Source organism: Chiloscyllium plagiosum, unplaced genomic scaffold (genome assembly GCF_037043375.1).
Source record: "Chiloscyllium plagiosum isolate Xiang-an unplaced genomic scaffold, Cpla_swu_hap1 HiC_scaffold_28, whole genome shotgun sequence".
Lineage (NCBI taxonomy): Eukaryota > Metazoa > Chordata > Chondrichthyes > Orectolobiformes > Hemiscylliidae > Chiloscyllium > Chiloscyllium plagiosum.
In genome coordinates this window covers 3,301,911-3,327,923 of record NW_028270166.1, presented here as the reverse complement: position 1 = coordinate 3,327,923, position 26,013 = coordinate 3,301,911, and the positions used below count along the sequence as shown (strand labels likewise).

At 41.8% G+C, this 26,013-nt stretch overlaps 1 protein-coding gene across 3 annotated transcripts; it reads right to left on the bottom strand.

Moving 5' to 3' along the window:
• Window positions 1-598: 598 nt before the first annotated feature.
• On the bottom strand, window positions 599-25,787 carry LOC122565493 (inositol-3-phosphate synthase 1-A-like). Of its 3 annotated transcripts, XM_043721521.2 has the most exons (11): window positions 25,678-25,787; window positions 12,868-13,031; window positions 8,950-9,111; window positions 7,456-7,585; window positions 6,185-6,378; window positions 5,683-5,832; window positions 5,305-5,520; window positions 4,387-4,551; window positions 3,401-3,514; window positions 1,446-1,663; window positions 599-1,142 (listed from the first exon to the last, which is right to left on the bottom strand). In XM_043721521.2, exons 2-11 carry the CDS (start codon window positions 12,982-12,984, stop codon window positions 956-958), a joined length of 1,653 nt encoding a protein of 550 aa, XP_043577456.1. In that variant the 5' UTR covers window positions 12,985-13,031; window positions 25,678-25,787; the 3' UTR covers window positions 599-955. The 3 variants fall into 3 exon arrangements, with proteins under 3 accessions (XP_043577456.1, XP_043577458.1, XP_087832005.1); XM_043721523.2 differs by lacking the exon at window positions 25,678-25,787 and having other exon boundaries at window positions 8,950-9,904; window positions 12,868-13,001; XM_087975879.1 differs by lacking the exons at window positions 12,868-13,031; window positions 25,678-25,787 and adding an exon at window positions 9,825-12,829.
• Between the last annotated feature and the right edge of the window lie 226 nt (window positions 25,788-26,013).

Sequence of the window (26,013 nt, the reverse complement as noted above, 5' to 3'; positions counted from 1 at the left end):
TGAAAAAAATGTTGCAAAAATTGTTTACCCTAATTTTTCTCCACCAATGGCAACAGCATTCAAATTGATGTACAATGCTTTGGAAAGCACAATGAAAAACTCAGAACTTGCATTTTCTAAAAAAAAGAAATGCAAATACTATTTTTTTTTTCAAAAAACGGGTGAGGAGGAGGAGATTAGGCTGCATGTAAAGAAATCAAAATGTGTTTTGTTCAGTCTAGGTGGGTTTAGGACTGAATTGAGAAGAAACAAACTTCACCCAAAGGATTGTAAATCTATGGAATTCTCTGCCCAGTGAAGTAGTTGATGCTACTTTAAAAATTTTTAAAGCTAAGATAGTTTTTTTTTGTTCAATAAAGGAATTAAAGGATAAAGTGAGATGGTAGGTAAGTGGAGCTGAGTCCATGAAAAGATCTGCCATGATCTTATTGAATAGCAGAGCAGGCTTGAAGGCCCAGAGGGCCTACTCCTAGTTCTTATATTCCTATGTTCTTAACAGTGAGGAACTGTGGAGAAACTGTCAAGTGCTTGTTCTCAGAACATCCACTTACAATTGCAACTCTGCACAACAACAAAAAACAGCAAAACAAAAGCAAAATGGACACCAAGATCAAAAAAGTTTTATTTTTAACTTACAGCATCTGCTTATAACTCAAAAATTTAGGCAGTAGGCTTCCCACTTACTACTAACAAAGTTATCAATACTTCCAAAGCAAAAAAGGTACTTAAACCATTCTGGACCGTTTGATATCTAGCTTTGCAACAGTTGATAGTTAGCATCAATGTTATAGGTAACAAACAAGGGCAGTGCAACAAACTTTCAATAGTGTTTGATAGATTAAACAAGAATATTCATATTCAGAATAGCTTAGAGATCAAAATTCAAAAGAATAACCTTGACAGTTTCAACTATATTGCTACACCAATATCTGCACTGAGTAATAACTTTGAAAATTTAGTTAACATATCCATTGGTGTGACCATTTAAAATATGATTGTTTTTGAGGATATTCTGGAGTTTCTCATTTATGTGAGGTATAGGTTGAGCTACATAATGGTCAGTCATCCTGGTAGTCATAAAGCTCCTTTGCATCTTGTGTTCCAGTAACATATGGTTCTGAGGAGGAAGGGCCAAACAAGCCCTAAACAAAACAAAAACAAAACCAGTTATTGGTGACGAGTCAATTTAGATGACTCTCCTCAGAGTCACCTACAGATTGAACACAATGTACATAGAGACACTGACCTCTATATGTTCAAACCCAACACTGAGCAAAGCATCAATCATTTGATACAGCCATTAATTAATTGAAATGCTTGCTTTGTTTGCCTCGAAGAAAATGCAAGCAACAGATTACCTTTGCATCCTAAATTCACCACTCAATTTTTTTCAATCCTGTCAATTACTATCCTTCTAAGCTTTACTGGAGTAGTACAGTGCATACCTCAGAATGTTTTCAATGCAAGCCCTTTGTCTGAAAAGAGAGTTAACGATAGGACTTCCATCTGGAACCAATGGAGCTTTGCAGAGGTAGCTGAGGATGGAGAGAACACTGTGGAATGTTTGGAATTCTAGATCCAATTCTGTTTTGAATGTTATCCTTTGGCACAGCTCAGTCAGGATCACAAGGTCTAGAATAAGTGGACTAGCCAGCAAGGAATCCTAAAAGAATAAATGTTTGAACAAAAATTTTTTTAGTAGATATTCAAATCAGAAGAAGAAACAAAAAAACCACTAAGATAAAAATACTATAAATCATGGATCTGTATAAAAACGTGAAACTGAAATTTGAAACAAATAAAATCTGCTGGAGAAACTCAACAGGTTTAGCAGCATCTGTTGAGGGAGAAACAGAATTAACCTTCTGAGTCCAGTCACCCATTGCCAGAATTATATGTATAATCTGTCCAATACATATGTCCTAGAATCATTCACATCTAACTCAAGTCATGTATAGGGTCTGTATTAGCAAATTTTCCACAACTAAAGGAAAAGCAGAAAACAGGACCAGAAAGAGGAGTCTTTTACTTCAGACACAAAGTCAAGTCAGAACTGGAATTAGGCAATTAGAAGTATCATTGAACACATTCCACATTCCTGAATACTGCAGGTGTCTGGAGAAAGATAGAAAATAGGTGCAGGAGTAGGCCATTCAACCCTTGATATCTATGCTAACTAAAATTGCACTGAAAACTCAATTAAAAAGGAAGATTAATAATGACCTTGTAGACTAGGCTTCAGAGAATAACAGAAATTAGTGAATTCAAAAACAGTGACAAAGGAAACTCCACTTCACCTGAAATGTTTGAAGGGAAAGACTAAAATATAACAATAACCCAGAAGGTACAATGGATATCATATTAATTAGTAATATGCATCTATTAAACAAAAAATGTACTGTAGTCACAGGAAGAGGACAGTCTATGTGTAGAAAGCAAAAAAACTGCTTTCTGGATTAAAACAATATATAATTAATGCAAGACAAATTGGGAAAAAAGCAGAGGGGGCCTATAATTTAATGGCTACCTTTACTCACACCAGTGCATGTGCATTATGTGCCACAAATTCTCACACGCACAGTGATTTGGATAGAGACAGGGAAACAAGTCCTCACTTTCCTCCTTTTTCCTCTTCCCACAATCCTACCCAAAAAATGGATCCCAAATGAAGTCGCGTGCAGGAGTGTTTCCAGATTAGCATGCATGCACAGCTGTGGGTGTCAGCAGACACAGCCTAATTTGAATATTAAATATTCAGATGAGCAAAACTACAGATATTGGACTGGCACTGAAAATGCCTTAAAGGCCTGGATTGCATATAAAATGCAATGAGTGTATTAATTAAAATACTGATCAAATTAGTGTAGCATGAGTTTCAGGGGGCAAAAACAGTCGACAATGTTACAAAAACAAACTTTAAAACAGGCTACAGGGGGAAAAAAAATGTTTTGAAAGAAACCTAAAATGCTAAACTAACAGTATTTTCTTTTCAGTAATGATGCAAGCTACTTCTCTACCCCTCTCACTCCCAACAGTAAAATGAGTAGTGAGCAAGAATGTAGGATTAGCATATACTGCAACAGCTGAATAGCAAATTGGAAGTGGGCCATCTGACCTCCTGTGATTCAATTTGATGCTCTGTTCCTTGCTCTTTGTCTCATGTATTTTTATTCAGGACATTTTGCTACTCAAAGTATAATGCTGCATTGTCGACATATTACATAAAGTTTAAAAAAGATCAAGCAACAAATGAAACTCAGTATTTCAGCATTATGAAAAATATTACAAATACTTCTCATTCACTCTTACCCATCTCCTTAATGTTCACGCAATCCTTCTCCAAACTCACTCCTAAAATACCTTAATATTTACCAATAGGGAATTGAAATTTGGCACATACCTCACAAGTGTTATGGAGGACAATGGTATTAGTGCCACCCATCATAATTTCTGATGTATACTCATCCATCGCACGCTTACTATCTCCAACATATGGAACATACTTAATTACAACCTAAAACAAGCAAAAAATCAAAGTAGATCAGTAGAAGAGACACCTTAGCACACTTCAATTCTTCGAGCTGCTTACTATGCTAATCTAGTGAATATAGGATAGCCAGCACAAAAATTAGGCGATATAACCCTGATCAGGATGCTGGTATTGATGCTGCACCACAACCAACTCTATTGTAATCCTCAAAAATATTCATCTTCGCAAGTGTATCAATTTTGCTTCCAACATCCCAAAGCAGAATTCCAGAGTTTTCCAGAATTTTCTGTTGCATATTTTGGTGACTATTACCTTCAAAGCCATTCCCCACAAAAGATATGCTTTGTATTCAATGTATGATTTGAAGCATTTGTAAATTCTCCATCATACCAAATGAATCTACATTTATGACCTCTCACTTTATTGAGTTTCATGCTTCTCAATGAATTTCTGATTATCTTACAGCTAGATAAAAATATACACAAGGAGTTTCATCTAAGCTGAGCATCAATAGATCTGAAACAGTCCTCAAGCAGCTTCACTGAAGATTGTTTGAAATGTTGCCATTTCTTCCCGAAATCACGTGCAGATCCAATTACAAATATCAGCATGATCCTGGACTGTGAAAAGCCCAACTACGATATAATAGCCATGTTTGGAGAACACAAACAAGATCACAATAGTCATTACAAAACAACAGGGACAATACACAAAATATCAAGTGGAAACATGAATTAGGATTTTAAAACTTCTGAAATATGAATTAGGATATAAAAAGATTATACAAGGTTTGCAAACTTTTCAACCCAGCTGTATAAATACACCGATATGTACACATTATTCAGGTCTGACTTGGTATAAATTTGCAAGGGGAGCCCCCTCTCCCAAGTACTTACACAATGATCTGGTTTCTCAGATGGTTTGTATAAAATGGGATTAGAGTGAACCATGTCATCCACTACACTACTCTTTGAGATCTCCTTTGATCGGAACTGCTCTGGTGCGGACAGATTCTTCCCATCGTTGTTGCCCAGATGATTGTAACTGACAATTGAGACTGTCTGCAAGGAGGGAAGAAAAATATAGAGCACTATTACTTAGTCCTTTCAAGTTAACCAGTCAGCCTTTAAATCTCAACTCCTCAATAACATGAAATTCTTTCTTGGGACATTTTCCTCTACAAATCAATTGTTGCAATTGGCACAGCATAAACTAGCAAGCAAATAAGTCAAGAAACTAGCAAGCAACATACTATTTCAAGCAATCTGTCATAGTTATTTACAGAAACTACATATTAGGCACTAAATCAAAAAGGGCCTCTGTGCAGATGAAATAATTGGACCATTAAATGAAACTTCAAACTCCCAATGGTCTTAAAATAATTCCACTTCAACCCAGAACTATAAATCAGAAAATCCTGAAACCATTAATGCTGCTGTAATGACAAACTATAAAATATAGTTTTAATGATACCAAGATGCAAGATTTAGTTTTAATGTTCTTCAATAATCAAGGCTGAGAATTTATTTTCAGCAGCTAAGATTCCAGAATTTTAGAAGTTATCACTAGGCACCAACATTAAATTAATTGCCTGCTTTCACAATGTATTGTCACAATAATGGACAGACCATGTCATATCCTACTTTCACTAAACATTTACCAATCTCTCCAGGCTGGGCAAAGACAATAGTTTAATTCCAAGAGTACAAAGTTCTGCCTACTCAAGACCAGTCAATTCAAATTAGAGATCAGATTTAATACATTCAGAATGAGTACAAATGATTCCATAGATGTGACAAACTTAAGTTTCTCACCTTCAGACCAGCGCTGACTAGGAAATCTACTAGCACAGATTTCATCTTCGTCTGACCAGATTTGAAGTCATCACCACCAATAAACACTTTATGTTTAATAGCAAGGTCAACTATGCCTGGCACAAAAGTGTTCTGTGGAGATCCATTGATGTAGGCACAACCTTCCATAATGCTAGCCACAGCAAACATGGATGAAGGTGATATCTCCCTACCAAACTGCAATAGGATAGGACAAGAAAGTTAAACTAAATGATCTGTTACAAATTAGTCTTTCACAGTACATTACCAGCTAGGTGGCAAGATGGTCAAAATTTGGAGTATATCATTTGTTGGGAGAGCACATATTTGACAAATTGTTTCAAGGATATGGCACATCACCTCAATTGTTTTCAAGATATTTTCTGCTGTGTCATTTATACCAGGTAGGACATCACAAAAACGCTCAGTATTTGCTGTCCACAATACAATCACTTTATCAACTCCACTCTTTGCTTTGAAGTCCCGGATGTCCTTTCTAATTTGCTCAACCTACAAAGAGAAACAAAACTATTCAAACAAAATTTATATTACCAAAATCTTTGTTAACAAAAATTCTTAAAAAGCCCCTCCCTCAAGAAAAGTGGTCTGCTCCTAGGGTGTCGATCAAGTATACTTTCTGAAGTCAGGTTGACTGCAGAGCAACACACAAATCAAAGTTTCCACACCTACATACACCCACCCACAATAGCCTGCATCACCTCTGTCAGGGAGCACCTTCAAGAGAAAAATGCATTTTAAACAGATCCAGTCTGCATGGTAAATGACCTCCTTATTCTACTAAATGCCCAGAATAGAAACACTCAAACGATTTAAATCTTTTGACTCAATTATAAAACTGTACCTGTTCCTTTTTGGAACCTTTAATTACATTATCCACTCGGTCCTCCTGATTAGCTGCAATGAATTCTGGAATGTAAACAGAAGGCCGAGGATGGAACTTCTTCATATGAGGCTTTAGCTGTTCCTGAAGTGACCAATCAAGGACCTGAGCTCGCACCATTGCGTCAGAGAGATTCATGGAGGAGATATCCCAGCCTTGAAAAACAAATCTCAATTTAATTCCAAAATTAGTCAAGGACAAAAAAAAAAAGTAAAGGTTGCAGATACGGAGCTGTTTTCACATTCTCAGCACTACAGCCTAGGAATTGCGTCTGAAAATGTTGTCAGAGTCAAATTCAACAGTCAATTTGCACACAATGTGAGTATTTAGACAATATACTGTCTGGTGATGCTGATAGGAATACAAATGCTTGCCAGGCTTGCACAAGAATGTCCTGCACTAATTTTAACCATTTTGCATCAGTCCACTTAAACATGATCTTATGTGGTTGTCTATGTCCCTATGTAGGTGAGACTTCTGGTCAGAGGACCACTAAAAGTATTTACTCAGTGCTGAATAATTCTCAACACAAATGTAAAAATATTTGTTCAGCCCAAAGACCAGATTTAGACAGGCATATAGCATTTGGCAAAGAAAGTGATATGGATTACTAATGCATAGCACGTCAATATAGTACAAATATTTGCAGTGAGCTAAATATGTCTGTTAGATAGCGATACACCCATACAGCAGCATCCAGATCAGTATAAGAGACTTCTGGTTGGAGAAAACCGTAGGTACATTTTTGTTCTGGTTCATTGTTCCGCAGACCATTTCCCTCCACTATGATCACAGGCAAACATACACATGCCCATGTGCGAGTGAGTGCAAGAGAGCACATGAATGTGAGCTGGCTCAAACAGAAGCACAGTTGTTCAAAGAACTGGAATTATGAATGCCGGAAAATTGGAAACAAAAACGGTGCTACAGAAATACAGCAGGTCTGGCTGCATCTGTGGAAAGGGAAAAACAGTTAAGAGTTCAAGTCCACTGAACCTGTGTCAGAAATTAGTTATTGTAACTTGGTCAAACTTCCATGTGGTCACGGCTACCTCAGAGCTCAGATTCACTTGGGGTTCCTGACACCCACTTCAGGGAGCCCTATTCTACTTTATTTTAAAACTAGGTTACCAGTTTTCGCATCTGACAAAATTTCTCCTCTCACCCCCCCAAAACTCCCAGCAGCTCCAGCGATGCTGATAATGCAGTTTTACAGCAAGCATGATACCTACCATCAAACACAATATCATTTGGACTGACTGTGGGCAGTAGATCCTTGAAGGGCACATAAACATCACCAGCAGGACCTGTCCCGAGGCACACAGTGGAGGCTTGAAACAAGGATCCATAGTAATTAGCAACCTACATATTGAGAGGGCAGGCATGAAGACAAAACAGAATAGAAACAAAAAGAGGAAATTACATCAAGCACATTGAGATGCTACTGAATTTTATACATTATGCTACTATGTATTGTTAGTCACATGATTTTCAATTCAATACAAGAAACAAGGGTAAGCCGATCAGCCCATTGAATCCACCAGCTCAACAGTAAATCATCCAAGTGGCCCTCTGGAGCGTTGGCAGAATATTACACAAGGTGGGCAAGCAGTACAAGAAGAAATAATGCAGATGAACACTGTATAACCCTTGACCTCGCTCTGCCATTCAATACATTCAATTTTTTTACTTTAACCTAATTTACCGGTCCACAATTCCCTTAGAAATCAAAAACTGTGTTTCTCTGCCTTAAGTATGTGCAGAGTTTAGTGTCTATATTCCATGGGGGGCTTTCAAGGGCCAGCTGATCAGAATGATTACGACAGCATGTTCTTGTGAGGATAAAAGAGAAGGATGGCAATATTTGGGACCCCTGGATGACAAGAGATAGAAAAAGAAATAGGAATCCCTTGCGAAACATAAAAGTAGGAAAAAACTTAAACAAGGAATTAGGAGTGCTAAAAAGGGACCATGACATATCCGAGGCCAACGGAATTAAGACGACAAAGTGATAAAGACTATTGATGAGGGTTGGGCAGTGGATGTTGTCTACATGGACTTGAGTAAAGCATGGGACAAGGTTGCTCATGGTAGACTGGTCCAGAAGATTAAATCACTTGGAATCCATGGTGCAAAATCATTGGAATTCAGAAATGCTGGAAAACATTTTGAAAGGTCACTGCACACTAAACATTAACTCTGCTTTGTCTCCACAGATGCTGCCAGGCCTGAGTTTTTCTAATACTTGTTTGCCAGCAGCCACTGTATTTTGGGATCCATGGTGCGTTGGCATGCTGGATACGATAGTTGTGGAGGGGTAGTCTTCTGACTAGAGGTCCAAGGCCAGTGGCATTCCACAAGGATCCGTGCTGGGACGTCTTGTAACAAACAGAGATGGGTTGGATACAGACGTGGGTAGCCTGGGATGGCGTGTATTAGCTACATGCAGAGGTCGGACAATCCCGGACGGACGGACACACGCACGCACATTTAAGACGTATTTAGATAGACAAAAACATGTAGGGCAGATGGAATTAGTTTAGAATGATATGGTCAGTTCAGACATTGTAGGTTGGAGTGCCTGTTCCTGTGCTGTTCTATATCTCAGGAGTTCTACACAATTAAAAAACATATCAATCTATAAAATTTTGTCCATTATCCCAAAGTATACCTACTTTCTTGGAGAAATAAGCAGAAAAGATTTCATGGTATAAGCAGCAACCAACCTTTTCTCCTGTTTTGGTCATCCAAGAAAATCCCAATTTGTTGGCCAGAACTGCTGCAGTAACAGTTGTTCCATTGTTACCACCCCATCCGACCAGCATTACGCCAAGTTTCGGTACCTTTGTCTCTGTGCGGAAGATAAATCTCGTAGAGTGTGGTTTCACCTAGTTACAGCCCAACAAAAACAGAAATCAAAAAATAAAACAAATCTTGAACCATCATTTACCTTAAGGCATCACCAGGGGAAGAAGCAGTTTGCTAACTGACCTTGGGTTGAAATTCAGTTAGCTTTTGCTCCTCCTGGGGACAGTTTAACTCAAAGGAAGGTTCAACAAAGTTGATACAACAACTATGTGCAAGCTCCTTCCACTATCTGCTCAGTTGAGCAAGAATGCAAATGCAACTTTGGTTGAAAAATATTGCCAATACCATTGAAGGTACAACAAACCCATGGGCATTGTTAACAAAAAAAGTGAAGAGGAAGGGAAATCCAAACAACATTACACCGAAGGCATGTTAATGGTACAAAAAAATTCCATTACTCTCACCCACATTGTGGGAGTGAATAATCATAACCATTGCACACCTTTGGGGATTTTGGGGTTCAGTGGGGTTGTGGCAGAACCATCCATAACAATCCCAGCTAACTTGATACACATGCACAAAGAACAAAGTTCAACTTTATAAATTAAGCTCCTGCCCATGTCCCTCTAGCATCACCCACGCTGCACACTTTGAATGGAGAAGGTGAATGTAATTGAATAATACTGCTCCAAAAAAAAAAAAAAACAAGTGTATATTCATCTGAAAGACCACTTCCATTGAAGGCCTCCCTAATAATGCTTAAAAACTAGAAATATTGCAGAAAAAATCTCACCCATTGCTATCATAACATAGTCAGACACGGGTTTATGATCCTGTCACCTTAACGTTCGGGATCGAATTGCTTTATTTTACCTAGAAATGTCACAAGCAGCATTAACCACAACAGGTGCTTAATAAGTTAAAACCAGGCATAAGCAACAGGAAATCAGAACACTGAACCATCAATGGGTTTGCAGAATCATTTTGAAAAGAAAACACTGGCGTAAAAACAGCCAAGCTGCTCCAAGTGGCTTTTCACTGCTGACCATTTCCTATATGGGATGGTTCCAAAATATTTTTAAAAATCAACAAGAATAGATTGTGTTTAATGGAATGCTTACAGAGTAAGCAGAATTCAGTAGCTCTAAGTACTGCAAAAAATCATCTTTGTACCTTCAAATAAGAGAATACATGCAAATTTAAAGTAAAACAATGATCCAAGGCATCCACATGGGGAAGACAACATAGAAAAGCAGAAAAGGTGAGATTGGCTTTGTTTTGGGAGGAAACAATCCTGCCACTTCCGAGAAAAGTAATTACATACTCCATTTCCTCTTATCTGAAGGATCAAAATAAATCCAGTCTGCAAATGTCCAGTAACACACTAAGGGTTACACTTTAAACAGACTATCGACATATTAAAGCTATAAAACAAAAATAAAATACATCAAGACTGTACTAGGTGGATGACTGGTTAAAGGGATAAAAACTGTTTTGATCTTAAGTATTCTTTAAGGTTGACCTGATGTGAATAGCAGTGTTTGGACATTTATTTCCCAGTTTTGCCAGTGCATAGTTATACATACCAATGGAAGGACTCTAGACTAGAAACATGAAAATTGTTTAAAAAATTTCAAATTGCAATCAACTATTTGCAGGCTAGTTCAAACTATCACATTATGCATTATATTGTTGATTTGGTGTAGTTAAAAGTTGCAAATAAACTCTACTCTCCATTATTGCCAAGTACGAACAATTCCAACAGACTGGAGGGCTTTTAAAGCAGTGAGGAGCATCCCTGCCTAAGTCAGAAGCTTCAGGTTAGAATCTAACCACCCAAGGTCTGATAATCAAGGAAGGTATTTTCATAAAGCTGCTGAACAAGCTGATCAACCATCAGGCCTTTGTCATGTACACAAATGGCAGATAGTAAGAGCAGGAGAGATCCTCAGTTGGCTAGAAGATGGAAAGAAAGTTGGAGTCCCTGACATTGCTATCCATAGGTTCACACCACACCTTACATGTGGCATGTTGCCACAGTGACTCAAATTAGATTTATCTGTAATACTAACATTTCAGTGGACAGTCACATGGGTTGGAAAGCTTGGCTCATACCATAGGTAAAAGGGTAATGGACAATTGTATGGTCAAATATTCCTCTTCAAAAGAATTGACTGTGTAATTTGAAACCAGTGGAGATATGTAGATCTGTTTACAGATAACTCAAAATCTGAGATATCAGGCAGTGGGTTTGAATTTTAAACAGCCTGCACTACTTTTCTTACCCACAATGCCATACTTTTCCCAGTTAAGGGAAAGCAATTTTTCTACATCTTCCCACCCATATTCACAATCGGGGTTTATTTAAAATCTATGACGGAGTAGATCAGGAATCTTACAAAGTGTAGCCATAAACCATTTCTGTAGATAGTCTAGAAGTGAGAGCACTGCAGGGCAAGGAGGAAAGAACTGGAGCATAAAGGAAGGGGGCACCATTTGGATGGTCCTTTCAAAAAGCAGGCAAAGGTACGATGTGTCGAATCGCTGCCTCCTATGCTGTGGAATTTTATGATTCGGCTCCAAAACAGCATGCTGCAAATTCAAATCTCTACCCACAGTAACAGAAGATTTCCAGACAATTCTTCCACTTGAGATCACCAGGATCACACTGAAAAAGAAAAGTGTATCTGATCCTCAAATTAATATCAGCATTGTCAGTGATATCAAGAGATAAACAGATAATATCCACATCACATCCATCATGATGTATTCTTGGTCTGGTTTTAGTTTAAAAGGTGCTATATATAAACAAAAACAAACAAACAAACTAGTCTGACATCAATGTAGTAATGTTTTACAATATAGCCCTTGCACCTCATCTAACAGCTGGGTTTTTCTCAGCCCTCTTTTCCTATATAGCAAACAACAAAATAAAACAGTTTAAGAGTATTAATTCAATAAATTCCCCCAAATGTATAAGGTTTTAAATTGTAAATTTTGTCCAATTTCAAATGGGGCACAATACCTCACCTACGTGAGGATGTTGAAGTGCTCAAACTATATACATAAGCAGTTGGAATATTCAGAGCTTCATTCCACTTTCAGCCAGCATCCAATCAGAAGTTCGCTGGACATAGTCAGGAATGGGAAACATTACTAATTTCACTTTCCTTTAACCCAAGTCAGCAAATACCAATTCAATGCGCTCATTACCAGATCAACCAGGTACAAAAAAACTGAAGCTGGGACCCCCTGGTTTCTTTCTTTGTTAGGAAAAATACATAAAATGCCTCATATTTAATTCCTGCTGCTTAATCCCATAGCAAGACCACCAGCAACATCCTGCACAGCATAAGTTGTAAGTAAGGAAAGGACAAGAGAGGCTAATGGGCAGATTTCAGATTTACATAAAAAAAGATGGAAAAAGCAGGGATTGTATAAAAAGATGTTACCCAAAACTCTGAGGCTGGGAACATTTTCATTTGGATGAGAGTGGAATGGAAGAACAAGAAAAAACAAAACAGGCAACATATACACACACAAGACAACAAGTGGTCCAATTTTATTAGATGGAAAGAAATAATTGCACCTTAAGTGGAGATTTCATTATTTAATCACATTTATATTCAAGTTTCATAAAGACCCACTTTGTTCATAAGTTGTTACTGCATCTATTCTCACTGAGATAGAACTGGCACTTAATAGCTCTTGACACTACTGGCACTCAGCATCAGAATAAACTGACTGATTACAGTAACCTGTAAACACACCCACACTGCATGCTGCTTACCTTTCTGACATTTAATTCAACAGAAATTAGACAGCAGACACCTTACCTTAAGCGATCCATTCTCTTCATAGACCTGTGTAGTCTGGTAGGAATATATTGCCTCAATGCAATCCTTAGTGTAGGTCACATCTGGGCTCTCAATTGTAAACTTTTCAGCCATCATGAACTACAGTGAGGTGGACCTTAAAAAAGACAGGTATGTGAAATAACCTGTGAGGAAAGGAGAGATAAAAACAAAGTCAAAAAGAAATGGCACATGTGACCAAACCCCAGACTCAGTTTAAATGTTTATCCTGGCTTAGCTCCTCTAAGTTAATAGACAGATCCAAAAAGTAGTCACATACAAGTTAAGTCTGGCAAAATAGGAATCTAGACAGTGCCGTCCTAAAACAGAGGACACAGACTATGCTGGTTTTCAAACAAGCATTTAATTCAAATCCTGGGCTCAATCAAGCATGCAAGATATCAGCCCTTGCAATCAAGAGACTCAAACTTAAGGAGACAAAATTAGACTTGCCCTACAAATCAGGTAACCAGTCACACATAGTAAGGTGAAGATAGAGTTCTACCAGATCACAAAGCTGCTCTTTAATGAGTGAAGACTGACAGTGGTCTAAAAACTGTGGGTCACCATGCCTCAGGAAGGAGAGACTGAGAAGGAAAAGCCCTCCAAGATAACCTCAGCCAGTGTGGGAATTGAACCCAAGCTGTTGGTATTACAATGACAAACCAGCTCTCCAGCCAACTGAACTAACCCCTCCCTATTAAAAATGCCATTAAACAGCTGCTTATTCAAGCACCAGGTTAAAATGCGTTTGAAACAAACTGGAGTTAAAGGGTTGCGTGCAGATGGAGATCCAACTGGCAACAAATAGCTGTCATTACCAGTTCACACATCAAAGACTTTCTGCTTGCAAACAACTACATAGTTGCCTCTCAGATAGCTGAGCAGACATATAAGGAGAGGGATAGGAGAAAGATTTTAAAAAGGGACACGAGGGACAATTTAAAAAAATACATAAAGTGGTGTGTGCAAAATGAACTTGCAGAGGAAACGATGGATGTGGGTACAGTTGCAATGTTTAAGAGATGTTTAGATAAGTGCACAAATAAGTAGAATTGAGAGGGATATGGGCCAAGCACAGGCAAGTGGGACTAGTTTAATTTGGGATTATAGCCAGCATGGACTGGTTGGGCTGAAGGGTCAGTTTCCATGCTGTATGACTCCAAGACTATGGTTCTATAACAGCTTAGGACTGTGAACAGAATGCAGAAAAGTAATCAGATCTCTACATTCCCTCTATTAAAAGCCACTAAGCCTGAAGAAAACCAGTTTTTCTATTTTTAAAAAACTGTTGATGCCAACTCTGACTTTTAAATTTATAAGTCAAAGATCTTTTATAAGTGAACCAGTCAAGTTGTGCTTCTTGCAAACCAGCTGAAGAATATTTTAAAAAAAACAGGGAACAGCATTCTGACCAGCACAACAATCATTTCAGGATATAAAACAGCACCCTCAGACTTCCTGTCTGTCCTTCATACCCATTTCCACATCTCCCCATGCATATATTCATACATAGAGGAAGAGTTAATAAAGGGATTGGTATTTTAATTAGTAGATTTATATACCAATAATTCACAACAGCTGGTTTTTAACCTGTAAACATGTCTTCAAGTGCTTGAAGTTCAAGCAGCTTCAACTAAGATTCTGAGCTGGAGACAGAACTACATTTATTGCTTCATCAGGAGAGGCAGGAAGTTACATGCATTCTTTGTAGGAGGATGCAGTCACATGTCTTAGGGTAGGGCATTCTGATATGGTCAGTGGGTAGGTACATGAGGATGTGACTGCAAATGAGATAGGGGAATTAAAAAACAAATGGGAGCTTGTCAAAGAAGTGCTACAATTTTCATGGGGATTTTAATCTACATGTACAATGGAAATTAAAAATAAAATGAGAATAAGTTGGCTGGACCAGGAATTTGTTGAATGCTATCAGGGACAATTTCTTAGATCAGCATGTTATGTCAGGCTATACTAGACCTGGTTTTGATGAATAAGATTCATTTAAAACAATCCAAAGAGCTGTAGATGCTGGAGATTCAAAAACAAAAATAAATTACGGATGAAACTCAGCAGTTCTGGTCACACCTGCAAACAGCATCAGAACCCCAGAATAGAAACACTGAGTTTTCTGCTCATAGATGCTGCCAGAATTAAAGACTTAAGTGAAAGTACCCCTATGTATTAGTGACTATAATAGCATTAAACTTTACGTGCAGTTTGAGAGAGAGAAGAGTGGGTCCAAGAGTAGAATTCTGAATTCGGAAATAAAAGCAGAGTTAGCAAAATGAACTGGCAACTTAGGTTATAGGACAAGTCAGTAAAGTTGCAGTGGCAAACGTTTAAGGGGATAATCCAGAAAATACAAATCAGTTGGTAATAGTAAGAAAAATTCAAAAAGGAATATTCTGCGGTTCATGGTTAACAAAAAAAACCCAAAGGATAGCAAAAATAAAATCTTCCATGATAGTCAGCAGGTCAGCACACTGGATCAAAAGTTAAAAGCACAGAAAAAAAATTCCAAAAAGTATAATAGAGAGTATGACAGAAAGCTAGCCAAAAATATAAAAACAGACAAGTTTCTTCATATATTTAAGACTGTTAAAATCAGCATTGGTCCCAAGAAAAATAAGGTTGGAAGAATCAGTAATGGAAGGAAAAAAAAAGATGTCAGATGAAGTGAAGACATTTTACACTGAATTTCACTGGAGAGGAATACAAGTAATGTCCCAGTAACAGCTGAAAAGTCAGGAATTGAAAAGGATGATTGATGAAGAAAATTACAGTAACTGGAGGAGTCACACTAAGTTGTTGGAATCTTGGGTTCACAAGTTCCCAGGGTGTTAAAAGTAATAGCTAGAGAGATAGTTGAATAGTTGATGGGTTAGTTTTAATTTCCCAAAACTTCAGATTCAGGGAAGCTTTTGAATGAAAAATAGCTAATGTAACTCCTAGAAAAGGAGGAGACAAAGCAGGAAACGTGGCCAAATAATGTAACATGAGTCATAGGAATAGGATCTAGGGAAATTAAAAACATTATAAAAAGGTAAAGGTGAAAACCGGTGTTTTACGTTGTACACAAGATTGCAGAAGGCATTTATAATGGAATTGTTGAATCTACAGTACAGAAGGAGGCATTCAACCCATTAGGTCTCTCAAAAGGAGCTATCCAGCTTGTGTAATTTTCCAGCCCCATGCAAATTCACATTACAAATATATATCCTGATCTCTTTTGAAACCTCATATGGAATCCGCCTCCACTGCTCTCCGACAGTGCATTTAAATCCTAACAATTCTGAGTAAAGACATTCCTCTTCAGCTCACTCCCAGCTCTCTTGCAGACAATCTTGAAATTGTGATCCTAGTTAGACATACCAACTAAAAACAGAATATTCTTCGTTACCTTCTCAAAATTTATCATAATTTTTGAACACCTCAAAAGGGTCACCTTTTAATCTTTACTCAGAGATAAGCTCAATTTCTCCTATCTTTCCTGGTGTCTAAAATCCCTCATTCCTGGTCTCGTTGCAGTAAATCTCCTTTGCACTCTCTCCGGGGCTTTAACAGGCTTCCTTAAATAAAGTGCTCAGTCTGAACACATTACTGCATAATGTGGACTGACCAATAGTTTGTAGAGGTGTTGCATCACTGCCTTGTTTTTCTACACTTTGCTGCTATTTAGAACAAAAAAATTACAGCACAGAAACAAGCCATTCAGCCCTTCAAGTCTGCGCCAATCCAGATCCTCTACCTAAACCTGTTGTCTATTTTCTAAGGATCTGTATCCCTCTGCTCAGTGCCTATTCTGTATCTGTCTGGATACATCTTAAAATGTTATCATGCCCACCTCCGCTGGCAACATGTTCCACATATCCATCACCCTCTGCATAAAGAACTTTCCACGCATATCTCCCTTAAACTTTTCCCCTCTCACCTTGAAATTATGACCCTTAGTAATTGAGCTCCCCCACTCTGGGAAAATGCTTCTTGCTATCCACCCTATCTATACCCCTCGATTTTGTAGATCTCAATCAAGTCCCCCCTCAACGCCCATCTTTCTAATGAAAATAATCCTAATCTACTCAACCTTTTCACAGCTAGTACCCTCTATACCAGGCAACATCCTGCTGAACCTCCTCCGCACCCTCTCCAAAACATCCACATCATTCTGATAATGTGGTGACCAAAACTTAAGTAGTATCCCAAATGTGGCCGAACCAAAGTCCTATGCAACTATAAAATAACCTGCCAACGTTTGTACTCAATACCCTGTCTGATGAAGGAAACATGCTGTATATCTTCTTAACCACTATTGACCTATGGTGCCACCTTCAGGGTACAATGGATCTAATACCAGATCTCTCAGCACATTAATTTTCCTCAGGGCTTATCCATTTACCGAATAGCTCACTCTAGAATTGATCTTCCAAAATGTACCACCTCATATTCGCCCAGATTGAACTCCCTCTGCCATTTCCCCGCCCAACTTTCCAATCTTTCTATATTCTGCTGCACTCTCTGACAGTCCCCTTCACTATCTGCCACTCCACCAACCTTAGTTACCTGCAAGCTTGCTAATCAGACCACCTATACTTCCCTCCAGATCACTGATGTATATCACAAACAGTAACCCCAGCATGGATGCCTGTGGAACAGCACTGGTCACAGTTCACCATTTTGATTAACTCCCTTCCACTACTGTTGCCCAGCCAGTTCTTTATCCATCTAGTTCATACACCTTGGACCCCATGTGACTTCACTTTCTCCATCAGCCTACCATGGGGAACCTTATCAAATGCCTTATTGAAGTCCATATATGACATTCACAGCCCTTCCTCAAATCAACTTTGTCAGTTAGAGTCATAGAGATGTACAGCATGGAAACATGCCGACCAGATATCCCAACCCAATCTAGTCCCACCTGCCAGCACCTGGCCCATATCCCTCCAAACCCTTCCTATTCATATGCTCATCCAAATGCCTCTTAAAATGTTGCAATTGTACCAGCCTCCACCACATCATCTGGAAGCTCATTCCATACATGTACCACCCTCCGTGTGAAAAAGTTGCCCCTTAGGTCCCTTTTATATCTTTCCCCTCTCACCCTAAACCTATGCCCTCTAGTGCTGGACTCCCCAACTCCTCCTCAAAAGAATTCTATTGCGTTGGTAAGACATGACCTTCCCTTCACAAAACCATGCTGCCAATCACCGATACGCCCATTTTCTTCCAAACGTAAATAGATCCTAACCCTCAGTATCTTCTCCAGCAGCTTCCCTATCACTGACGTCAGGCTCACAGATCTATAATTACCTGGATATTCCTTGCTAACCTTTTTAAACAAGGGGTCAACATTAGCAATTCTCTAGTCCTCCAGGACCTCACCAGTGTTCAACCTTGCTGCAAAGATATCTACTAAGGCACCAGCTACTTCCTCTCTTGCTTTCCTCCTTTGTCCTGGAGTAGGCCAATCCTTTCTCTAGTCACCCTCTTGCTCCTTATATACAAATAAAAGGCTTTGGGATTTTCCTTAACCCTGTTGGCAAAATATATTTCATGAGCCCTGTTAGCCCGCTTAATTCCTCTTTTCAGTTTGGTCCTACTTTCCTGATATTCTTCCAAAGCTTCATCTATTTTCAGTTGCTTAGACCTTATGTCTGCTTCCTTTTTCCTCTTAGCTAGTCTCAATTTCATCTGTCACCCATGGTTCCTTAATCTTGCCATTTCTATCCCTCATTTTCACTGTGACATGTCTCTCCTGCACTCTCACCAACCTGTCTTTAGAAGCCTCCCAGACATCAAATTTACCCTCAAACAGCATTCCACCATTCCCCAGTTCCTGCCAAATTTTGCTATTGTTGGCCTTTCCCCCAATTTAGCAATTTTTAAGACCACTAGTCTTTGCCCATGAGTATTTCAAAACTTATCACGATCACAGTTCCCAAAGTAATGCCCTAGTGAAACTTCAACCACCTGGCTGGGCACATTCCCCAACACCAGGGCTAGTAGTGACCTCTTCCTAAATTGGACTACTTACATACTGCTCCATAAAACCCTCATGGAGACTCCTTAAACCTCTAACACTAAGTGAATCCCAGTCAATGTTGGGAAAATTAAAATCTCCCATCACCATCCTGTTGTTCCTACAGCTTTCCATAATCTACCTCCTACTCGCTGTTGGGAGGCCTGTAGTACAGCTCCAACATTGTTACCACACCCTTCCTATTTCTGAGCTTTGCCTATATTGCCTCACTGCTCAAGTCCTCCATAGTGCCCTCTTTCAGCACAGCTACTATATCCGCTGTCCAGTAATGCAACTCCTGCTCCACTTTTACCCCCATCTCTATCCACTGGAAGCATCCATATCCTGGAATGGAGAGATGCCAATTATGCCCTTCCCTCAACCAAGTCTCAGTAATAGCAATATCATACTCGCAGGTACTAATCCAAGCCCCAAGTTCACCTGCTTTACCTACTACAATTCTTGCATTAAAACCGGGCCACACGCTCAATGACTTCCGCCACCCCTACTGCCGCGGTCATCACCACTTCCGCGCCCACCAGTGCCACTCACCTGCATTCTGCTGACACGCCCCCCACTGTCACTATCCCCACCCCCCAGAACCCCGAGGGGAACACTACCCCTGCTCATGACTCCACCCCCATTCCCCCACCACCACACCCACTCCAGTTACAGGTTCTGCCCCCACTCCCAGCTCCACACCCACACCAGATCCCAGCCCTGCCGAGTTTTCACCATCCCTCCAGAAATCCCCCTCACTGAGGACGAACAATCAGTCCTCAGCAAAGGACTCATCTTCATCCCCCTCCGTCCATGCATCAATGAATTTAATATGCGCTGTGACGTCGAACAATTCTTCCGTCGCCTCCGAGCTTACTTTCGCAATCAGGATTCCCGCCCACCTTCCGAGGACCCCTTCACCCACCTCCAACACACTGCATCCACCTGGACACCCTGCGCTGGTCTATTACCTGCCCTCGACCTCTTCATTTCCAACTGCCACCAGGACATTAACCGTCTCAACCTGTCTACCCCCCTCCCCCACCCCAACCCTCTCACCCTCAATGCGCAGCCCTCCAATCCCTCTGCTCCAATCCCAACCTCACAATCAAGCCAACGGATAAAGGGGGCGCAGTGGTAGTCTGGCGCACTGACCTCTACACTGCTGAAGCCAAACGCCAACTCGAGGACACCTCTTCCTACTACCCCCTCGACCATGACCCCACGCCCCCCATCACCAAACCATCATCTCCCAGACCATACAGAACCTCATCACCTCAGGAGACCTCCCACCCACAGTTTCCAACCTCAGTCTGGGAACCCCGCACTGCCCGGTTCTACCTCCTTCCCAAGATCCACAAGCCTGATCACCCTGGCCGACCCATTGTCTCAGCATGCTCCTGCCCCACTGAACTCATCTCTACCTACCTCGACACTGTCCTATCCCCCCCCAGTCCAGGAACTCCCCACATACGTTGGAGACACCACCCACACCCTCCACCTCCTCCAAGACTTCTGGTTCCCCGGCCCCCAACGCCTCATCTTCACCAGGGATATCCAATCCCTCTACACCTCCATTCGCCATGACCAGGGCCTCCAAGCCCTCTGTTCTTTCCTCTCCAGACATCCCAACAGTACCCTTCACCGATACTCATTCGTTTGGCCGAACTGGTCCTCACCCTTAACAATTTCTCCTTCGAATCCTCCCACTTCCTCCAGACCAAAGGGGTAGCCATGGGCACACGTATGGGCCCCAGCTATGCCTGTCTCTTTGTTGGCTATGTAGAACAGTCCATCTTCCGTAATTACACTGGCACCACTCCCCACCTCTTCCTCCGCTACATTGATGACTGCATTGGCGCCACCTCGTGCTCCCGCAAGGAAGTTGAGCAATTCATCAACTTCACCAACACATTTCATCCTGACCTTAAATTTACCTGGACCATCTCTGACACCTCCCTCCCCTTCCTGGAACTCTCCATCTCCATTCATGACGACCAACTTGACACTGACATTTTTTACAAACCCACCGACTCCCACAGCTACCTGGATTACACCTCTTCCCACCCTACCTCTTGCAAAAATGCCATCCCGTATTCCCAATTCCTCCCCCTCTGCCGTATCTGCTCCCAGGAGGACCAGTTCCACCACAGAACACATCAGATGGCCTCCTTCTTTAGAGACCGCAATTTCCCTTCTCACGTGGTTAAAGATGCCCTCCAACTCATCTCGCCCACACCCCGCACCTCCGCCCTCAGACCCCACCCCTCCAACCATAACAAGGACAGAACACCCCTGGTGCTCACCTTCCACCCTTCGCATAAACCAAATCATCCGCTGACATTTCCGCCACCTCCAAGGATATATTTCCCTCCCCACCCCTTTCCACCTTCCACAAAGACCATTCCTTCAGTGACTACCAGGTCAGGTCCACACCCCCCCCCCTACAACCCACCCTCCCATCCTGGCACCTTCCACTGCCACCGCAGGAACTGTAAAACCTGCGCCCACACCTCCTCCCTCACCTCTATCCAAAGCCCTAAAAGAGCCTTCCACATCCAAAGTTTTACCTGCACATCTTCTAATATCATTTATTGTATCCGTTGATCCCGATGCGGTTTCCTCTACATTGGGGAGACTGGGCGCCTCCTAGCAGAGCGCTTTAGGGAACATCTCCAGGATACCCGCACCAATCAACCACACTGCCCCATGGCCCAACATTTCAACTCCCCCTCCCACTCTGCCGAGGACATGGAGGTCCTGGGCCTCCTTCATCGCCGCTCCCTCACCACCAGACGCCTGGAGGAAGAACGCCTCATCTTCCGCCTTGGAACACTTCAACCCCAGGGCATCAATGTGGATTTCACCAGTTCCCTCATTTCCCCTTCCCCCACCTCACCCTAGTTCCAAACTTCCAGCACAGCACTGTCTCCATGACTTGTCCTACCTGCCTATCTCCTTTTCCACCTATCCACTCCACCCTCTCCTCCCTGACCTTTCACCTTCATCCCCTCCCCCACTCACCTATTGAACTCTATGCTACTTTCTCCCTACCCCCACCCTCCTCTAGCTTATCTCTCCACGCTTCAGGCTCTCTGCCTTTATTCCTGATGAAGGACTTTTGCCCGAAACGTCGATTTCGCTGCTCCTTGGATGCTGCCTGAACTGCTGTGCTCTTCTAGTACCACTAATCCAGAATCTGGTTTCCAGCATCTGTAGTCATTGTTTTTACCTCGTGTACCTCAGACCACCTGTCCCTTTCTGTTCATCATCTGCTCCCTCCCTACTCTTCCCATTAGTCATGCTAACTTCTTATCCAGTTCCTTACAGGCTTTAGTTATTACCTCCTTACTGTCCATTAGCCACCTCATTTGGTTCCCATTCCCCTGCCGGATTAGTTTAAACCCTCCCCAACAGGGTTAGCAAAAGCACTCCCAGGACACTGGTTTCAGTCCTGCCCAGGTGTCAACCATCTTGATTTGTAAAAGTCCCACCTCCCCAGAACTGGTCCCAATGTCCCAAAAATCTGAATCTCTCCTTCCTGCACCATCTCTCAAGCCACTCATTCATCCTGCTTATTCTTTCATTTCTACTTCAACTTGAACATGGCACTGGTAGCAATCCTGACATTACTACCTCTGAGGTCCTACTTTTAAAACTTGGCTCCTAACTCCCTAAATTCTGCTTGTAGGACCTTACCCCGTTTATTACCTATATCATTGATGCCTATATGCACCACAACAACTGGCTGCTCACCCTCCCCCTTCAGAATGTCCTGCAACTGATCTGAGCCATCCCTGACTCATGCACCTGGAAGGCAACATACCATTCAGGAGTCTCGTTTTCGACCACAGAACCTCCTATCTATTCCAGTTATAAATTGAATCCCCTATGACTATAGCCCTTCCACTCTTTCCTGCCTTGCTGTACAGCAAAGCCAGCTACAGCACGGTGAACAGTCTCCCCCAATAGTATCCAAAATGGTATGCCTGTTCTGGAGGGAGATGACCGCATGGGATACCTGCGCTGCCTTCCTGCTCTCTCTCAGCCTTTTGGTCACCCATTCCCTTTCTCCCTTAGCAATCTTAGTCTGCGGCGTGACCAAGTCACTAAATGTGCTATCCACAACCTCCTCAGCACTTCCTGCACGTGAAGAAGTCAGGGATATCAGCCACGTCCCCGAGCTCCCACATTGAGCAAGAGGAGCATAACATGGGTCTGGGATCACCTGCCAATTTGCTCTTAAGCTTAAACTTAGTCCAACTATAAATATCAAAATATAAATAAATGAAATTAAAAAAATTTACCAAACACACTACTTACCAGCACATGATAAAAAAGGAAAATCCTTACTTTATCAACACACCGGTCTTTTTGTTAGAGGACATTGATTCCTCCATCAATGGGAAAAGTTTCTTTTTGCTTTTTTTAAAATGCTTCTCAATTTCATCCATCTCAAATCATCCCTCCTATCTCTTCCACTACAAAAAATTGTTTATCCAATATCTCTTCATAACTAAAACTCATGCCAGACAAGATCTGAATGAACCATCTTTGCACCCTCTCCAGTGTTATCACATTCCTCCTATAAACGATTCCAGAACACACAATACTCTTGCTATGACACTAATGTTTTACACAGTTTGAGGATAATGTCCACAGTCTTAAATTCGCTACTTGGATAATAAAGGCAAGTATCTCATAAGCTTTTGTAATACTTTATCCACCTGTCCCACTACTTTAAAAGACCAGTCATCATGCACACCCATGGGCCCTCTGATTGCCAGTACTTCCCAAGAGTCCTACAGTTCACCATGTTGTTTAGGTTGCCTGTGCTGCCTCCAGTCAGGGAGAACTAGCCATTTGGATACAGAACTGGTGCAAAGGTAGAAGCTAGAGGGTGGAGAAGGGTTGTACCAGTGGAGTCTCATAAGGATTGGTGCTGGGTCCACTACTTTTCGTTATTTATATAAACGATTTGGGTGTGAACATCGGAGGTATGATTAGTAAATTTGCAGAAGACACTAAAGTAGTTACCTCAGTACAACGGGATCTTGATCAGAAGGGCCAATGGGCTGAGGAGTGACAGATGAGATTTAATTCCGATAAATGTATGGTGCTGCATTTTGGAAAAATCAAATCTTAGTAGGACTTATACACTTACTGACAGGGAGGGTTGCTGAACAGAGACACCTTTGACTGCAGGTTCATAGTTCCTTGAAAGTAGAGCTGCAGGTACATAGGATAGTGAAGGCAGCGTTTGGTATGCTTTCCTTTATTGGTCAGAGTATTGAGTATAGGAATTGGGAGGTCATGTTGTGGATATTGGTTAGGCCACTTTCAAATACTACATGCAATACTGACTGCCTTCCTATTGGAAAGATGTTGTGAAACTTGAAAGAGGGGCATGGATAGGATAAATAGACAAAGTCTTTTCCATGGGGTGGGGGAGTCCAGAACTAGAGGGCATAGGTTTAGGATGAGAGGGGAAAGATAAGAGACCTAAGAGGCAACTTTTTCACGCAGAGGCTGGTACGTGTATGGAATGAGTTGGACCGAAGGGTCTGTTTCTGTGCTGTAACTCGGAATCCAAAGTGAATCCCATTTGACACAAATCAACTATCCTCCTCACTGCTTACAACCCACTTTTGTTTATAAGACCCAGAAGCTTATTGATTAGAGTCAAAACATGTGGTGCTGGAAAAGCACAGCCGGTCAGACAGCATCAGAGGAGTAGAATCAACGTTTCAGGCATAAGCCCTTCGCCAGAATTCTGCCTGACCTGCTGTGCTTTTCCAGCACCACACTCTCGACTCTAATCTCCAGCATCTACAGTCCTAACTTTCTCCAAGCTTACTGATCAACCCGCAGAATACTCAAGTTTAAACTAATCAGATACATCACAACCAGCAAGGGCCCCAATATTGGATGCCTGCAGAACTCGATCCATCGACTATCATCCTGTAATTCCTCCCACTCAATTAAAAGTGACAACGCAGGTTATCGTCCAACAGGTTTATTTGAAAGTACAGTAACACCTTTCGGAGCGTTTCTCTTTCAGGAGGTAACTACTGGGCCAGGATCATAAGACACAGGATTTACAGCAAAAGGTCGCAGGGTCACGAGGACACCGCTGCCACTGCAGGGGGCTCACGCCATGACCCCTGCCGCCTGTGACCGGCCGCGCGCTGGGTTTGAACGCGGTAACCGTTAACGGTCGGAGCACGCGCTGCCGTCACCTGCGCACTCACCAGCTGACACACGCGCCCCCCCACCGCGCCTGCGCACTGAGGCCATCCGCCCAACTTTCACACCGGCACCTCACAACGAGGAGGAGGATTAGCACTAACGCCACTTCCAACCATCCTCTTCTCTGTCTCACTCCCACCCTGACCCCCCCCCCAATCCCATACCGACTGCTGCCCCGAACCACAAACCTACTGCCCCCCTTTACACTTCACCATTCCGCAAACATACAAATGAAAAACCCCGAACCCGCAACAGGAACCCATTCGAGAGCGTGGCGCTGGAAAAGCACTTCAGGCCCGGCAACATCCGAGGAGCAGGAGAATCGACGTTTCGGGCATAAGGCGAGGAGGAGCTTGTGCCCGAAACGTCGATTCACCTGCTCCTCGGATGTTGCCGGGCCTGCTGGGCTCCTCCAGCGCCACACTCTCGACTCTGATCTCCAGCATCTGCAAGTCCTCACTTTCCTCTCTGAGGGAAAACTTTCTGAGCAGCATTTGGGCCGTGTGCGGCTGGATTATTACCGGTTGTCTGTGTCTGTCTGGGATCGGTGGATCAATCTGTCCGCGACACGGCTTTACAATGACACTCAGCCCGTGCTCCAGCGAGTGTGCGATCCCCGCTCCACGCCGCCTTTATAGAGTGGCGGACACTGGTTCCCATAGCCACCGGTGACCAATCAATGGCGAGAGTGGGCGGGGCCTATTTAAAGGGGCAGGGACCCGGCGCCTCCCTCTGCTTGAACCCATACACAGGGAGGTGAAAACTCTTTCGTTGGAGATTGGTGTATTTTTCCAAGGCGTTACATGTAATCTGATCCAGCAAAATCTGTTAAGCGCTCAAGGCTATGTTTTGGCTGT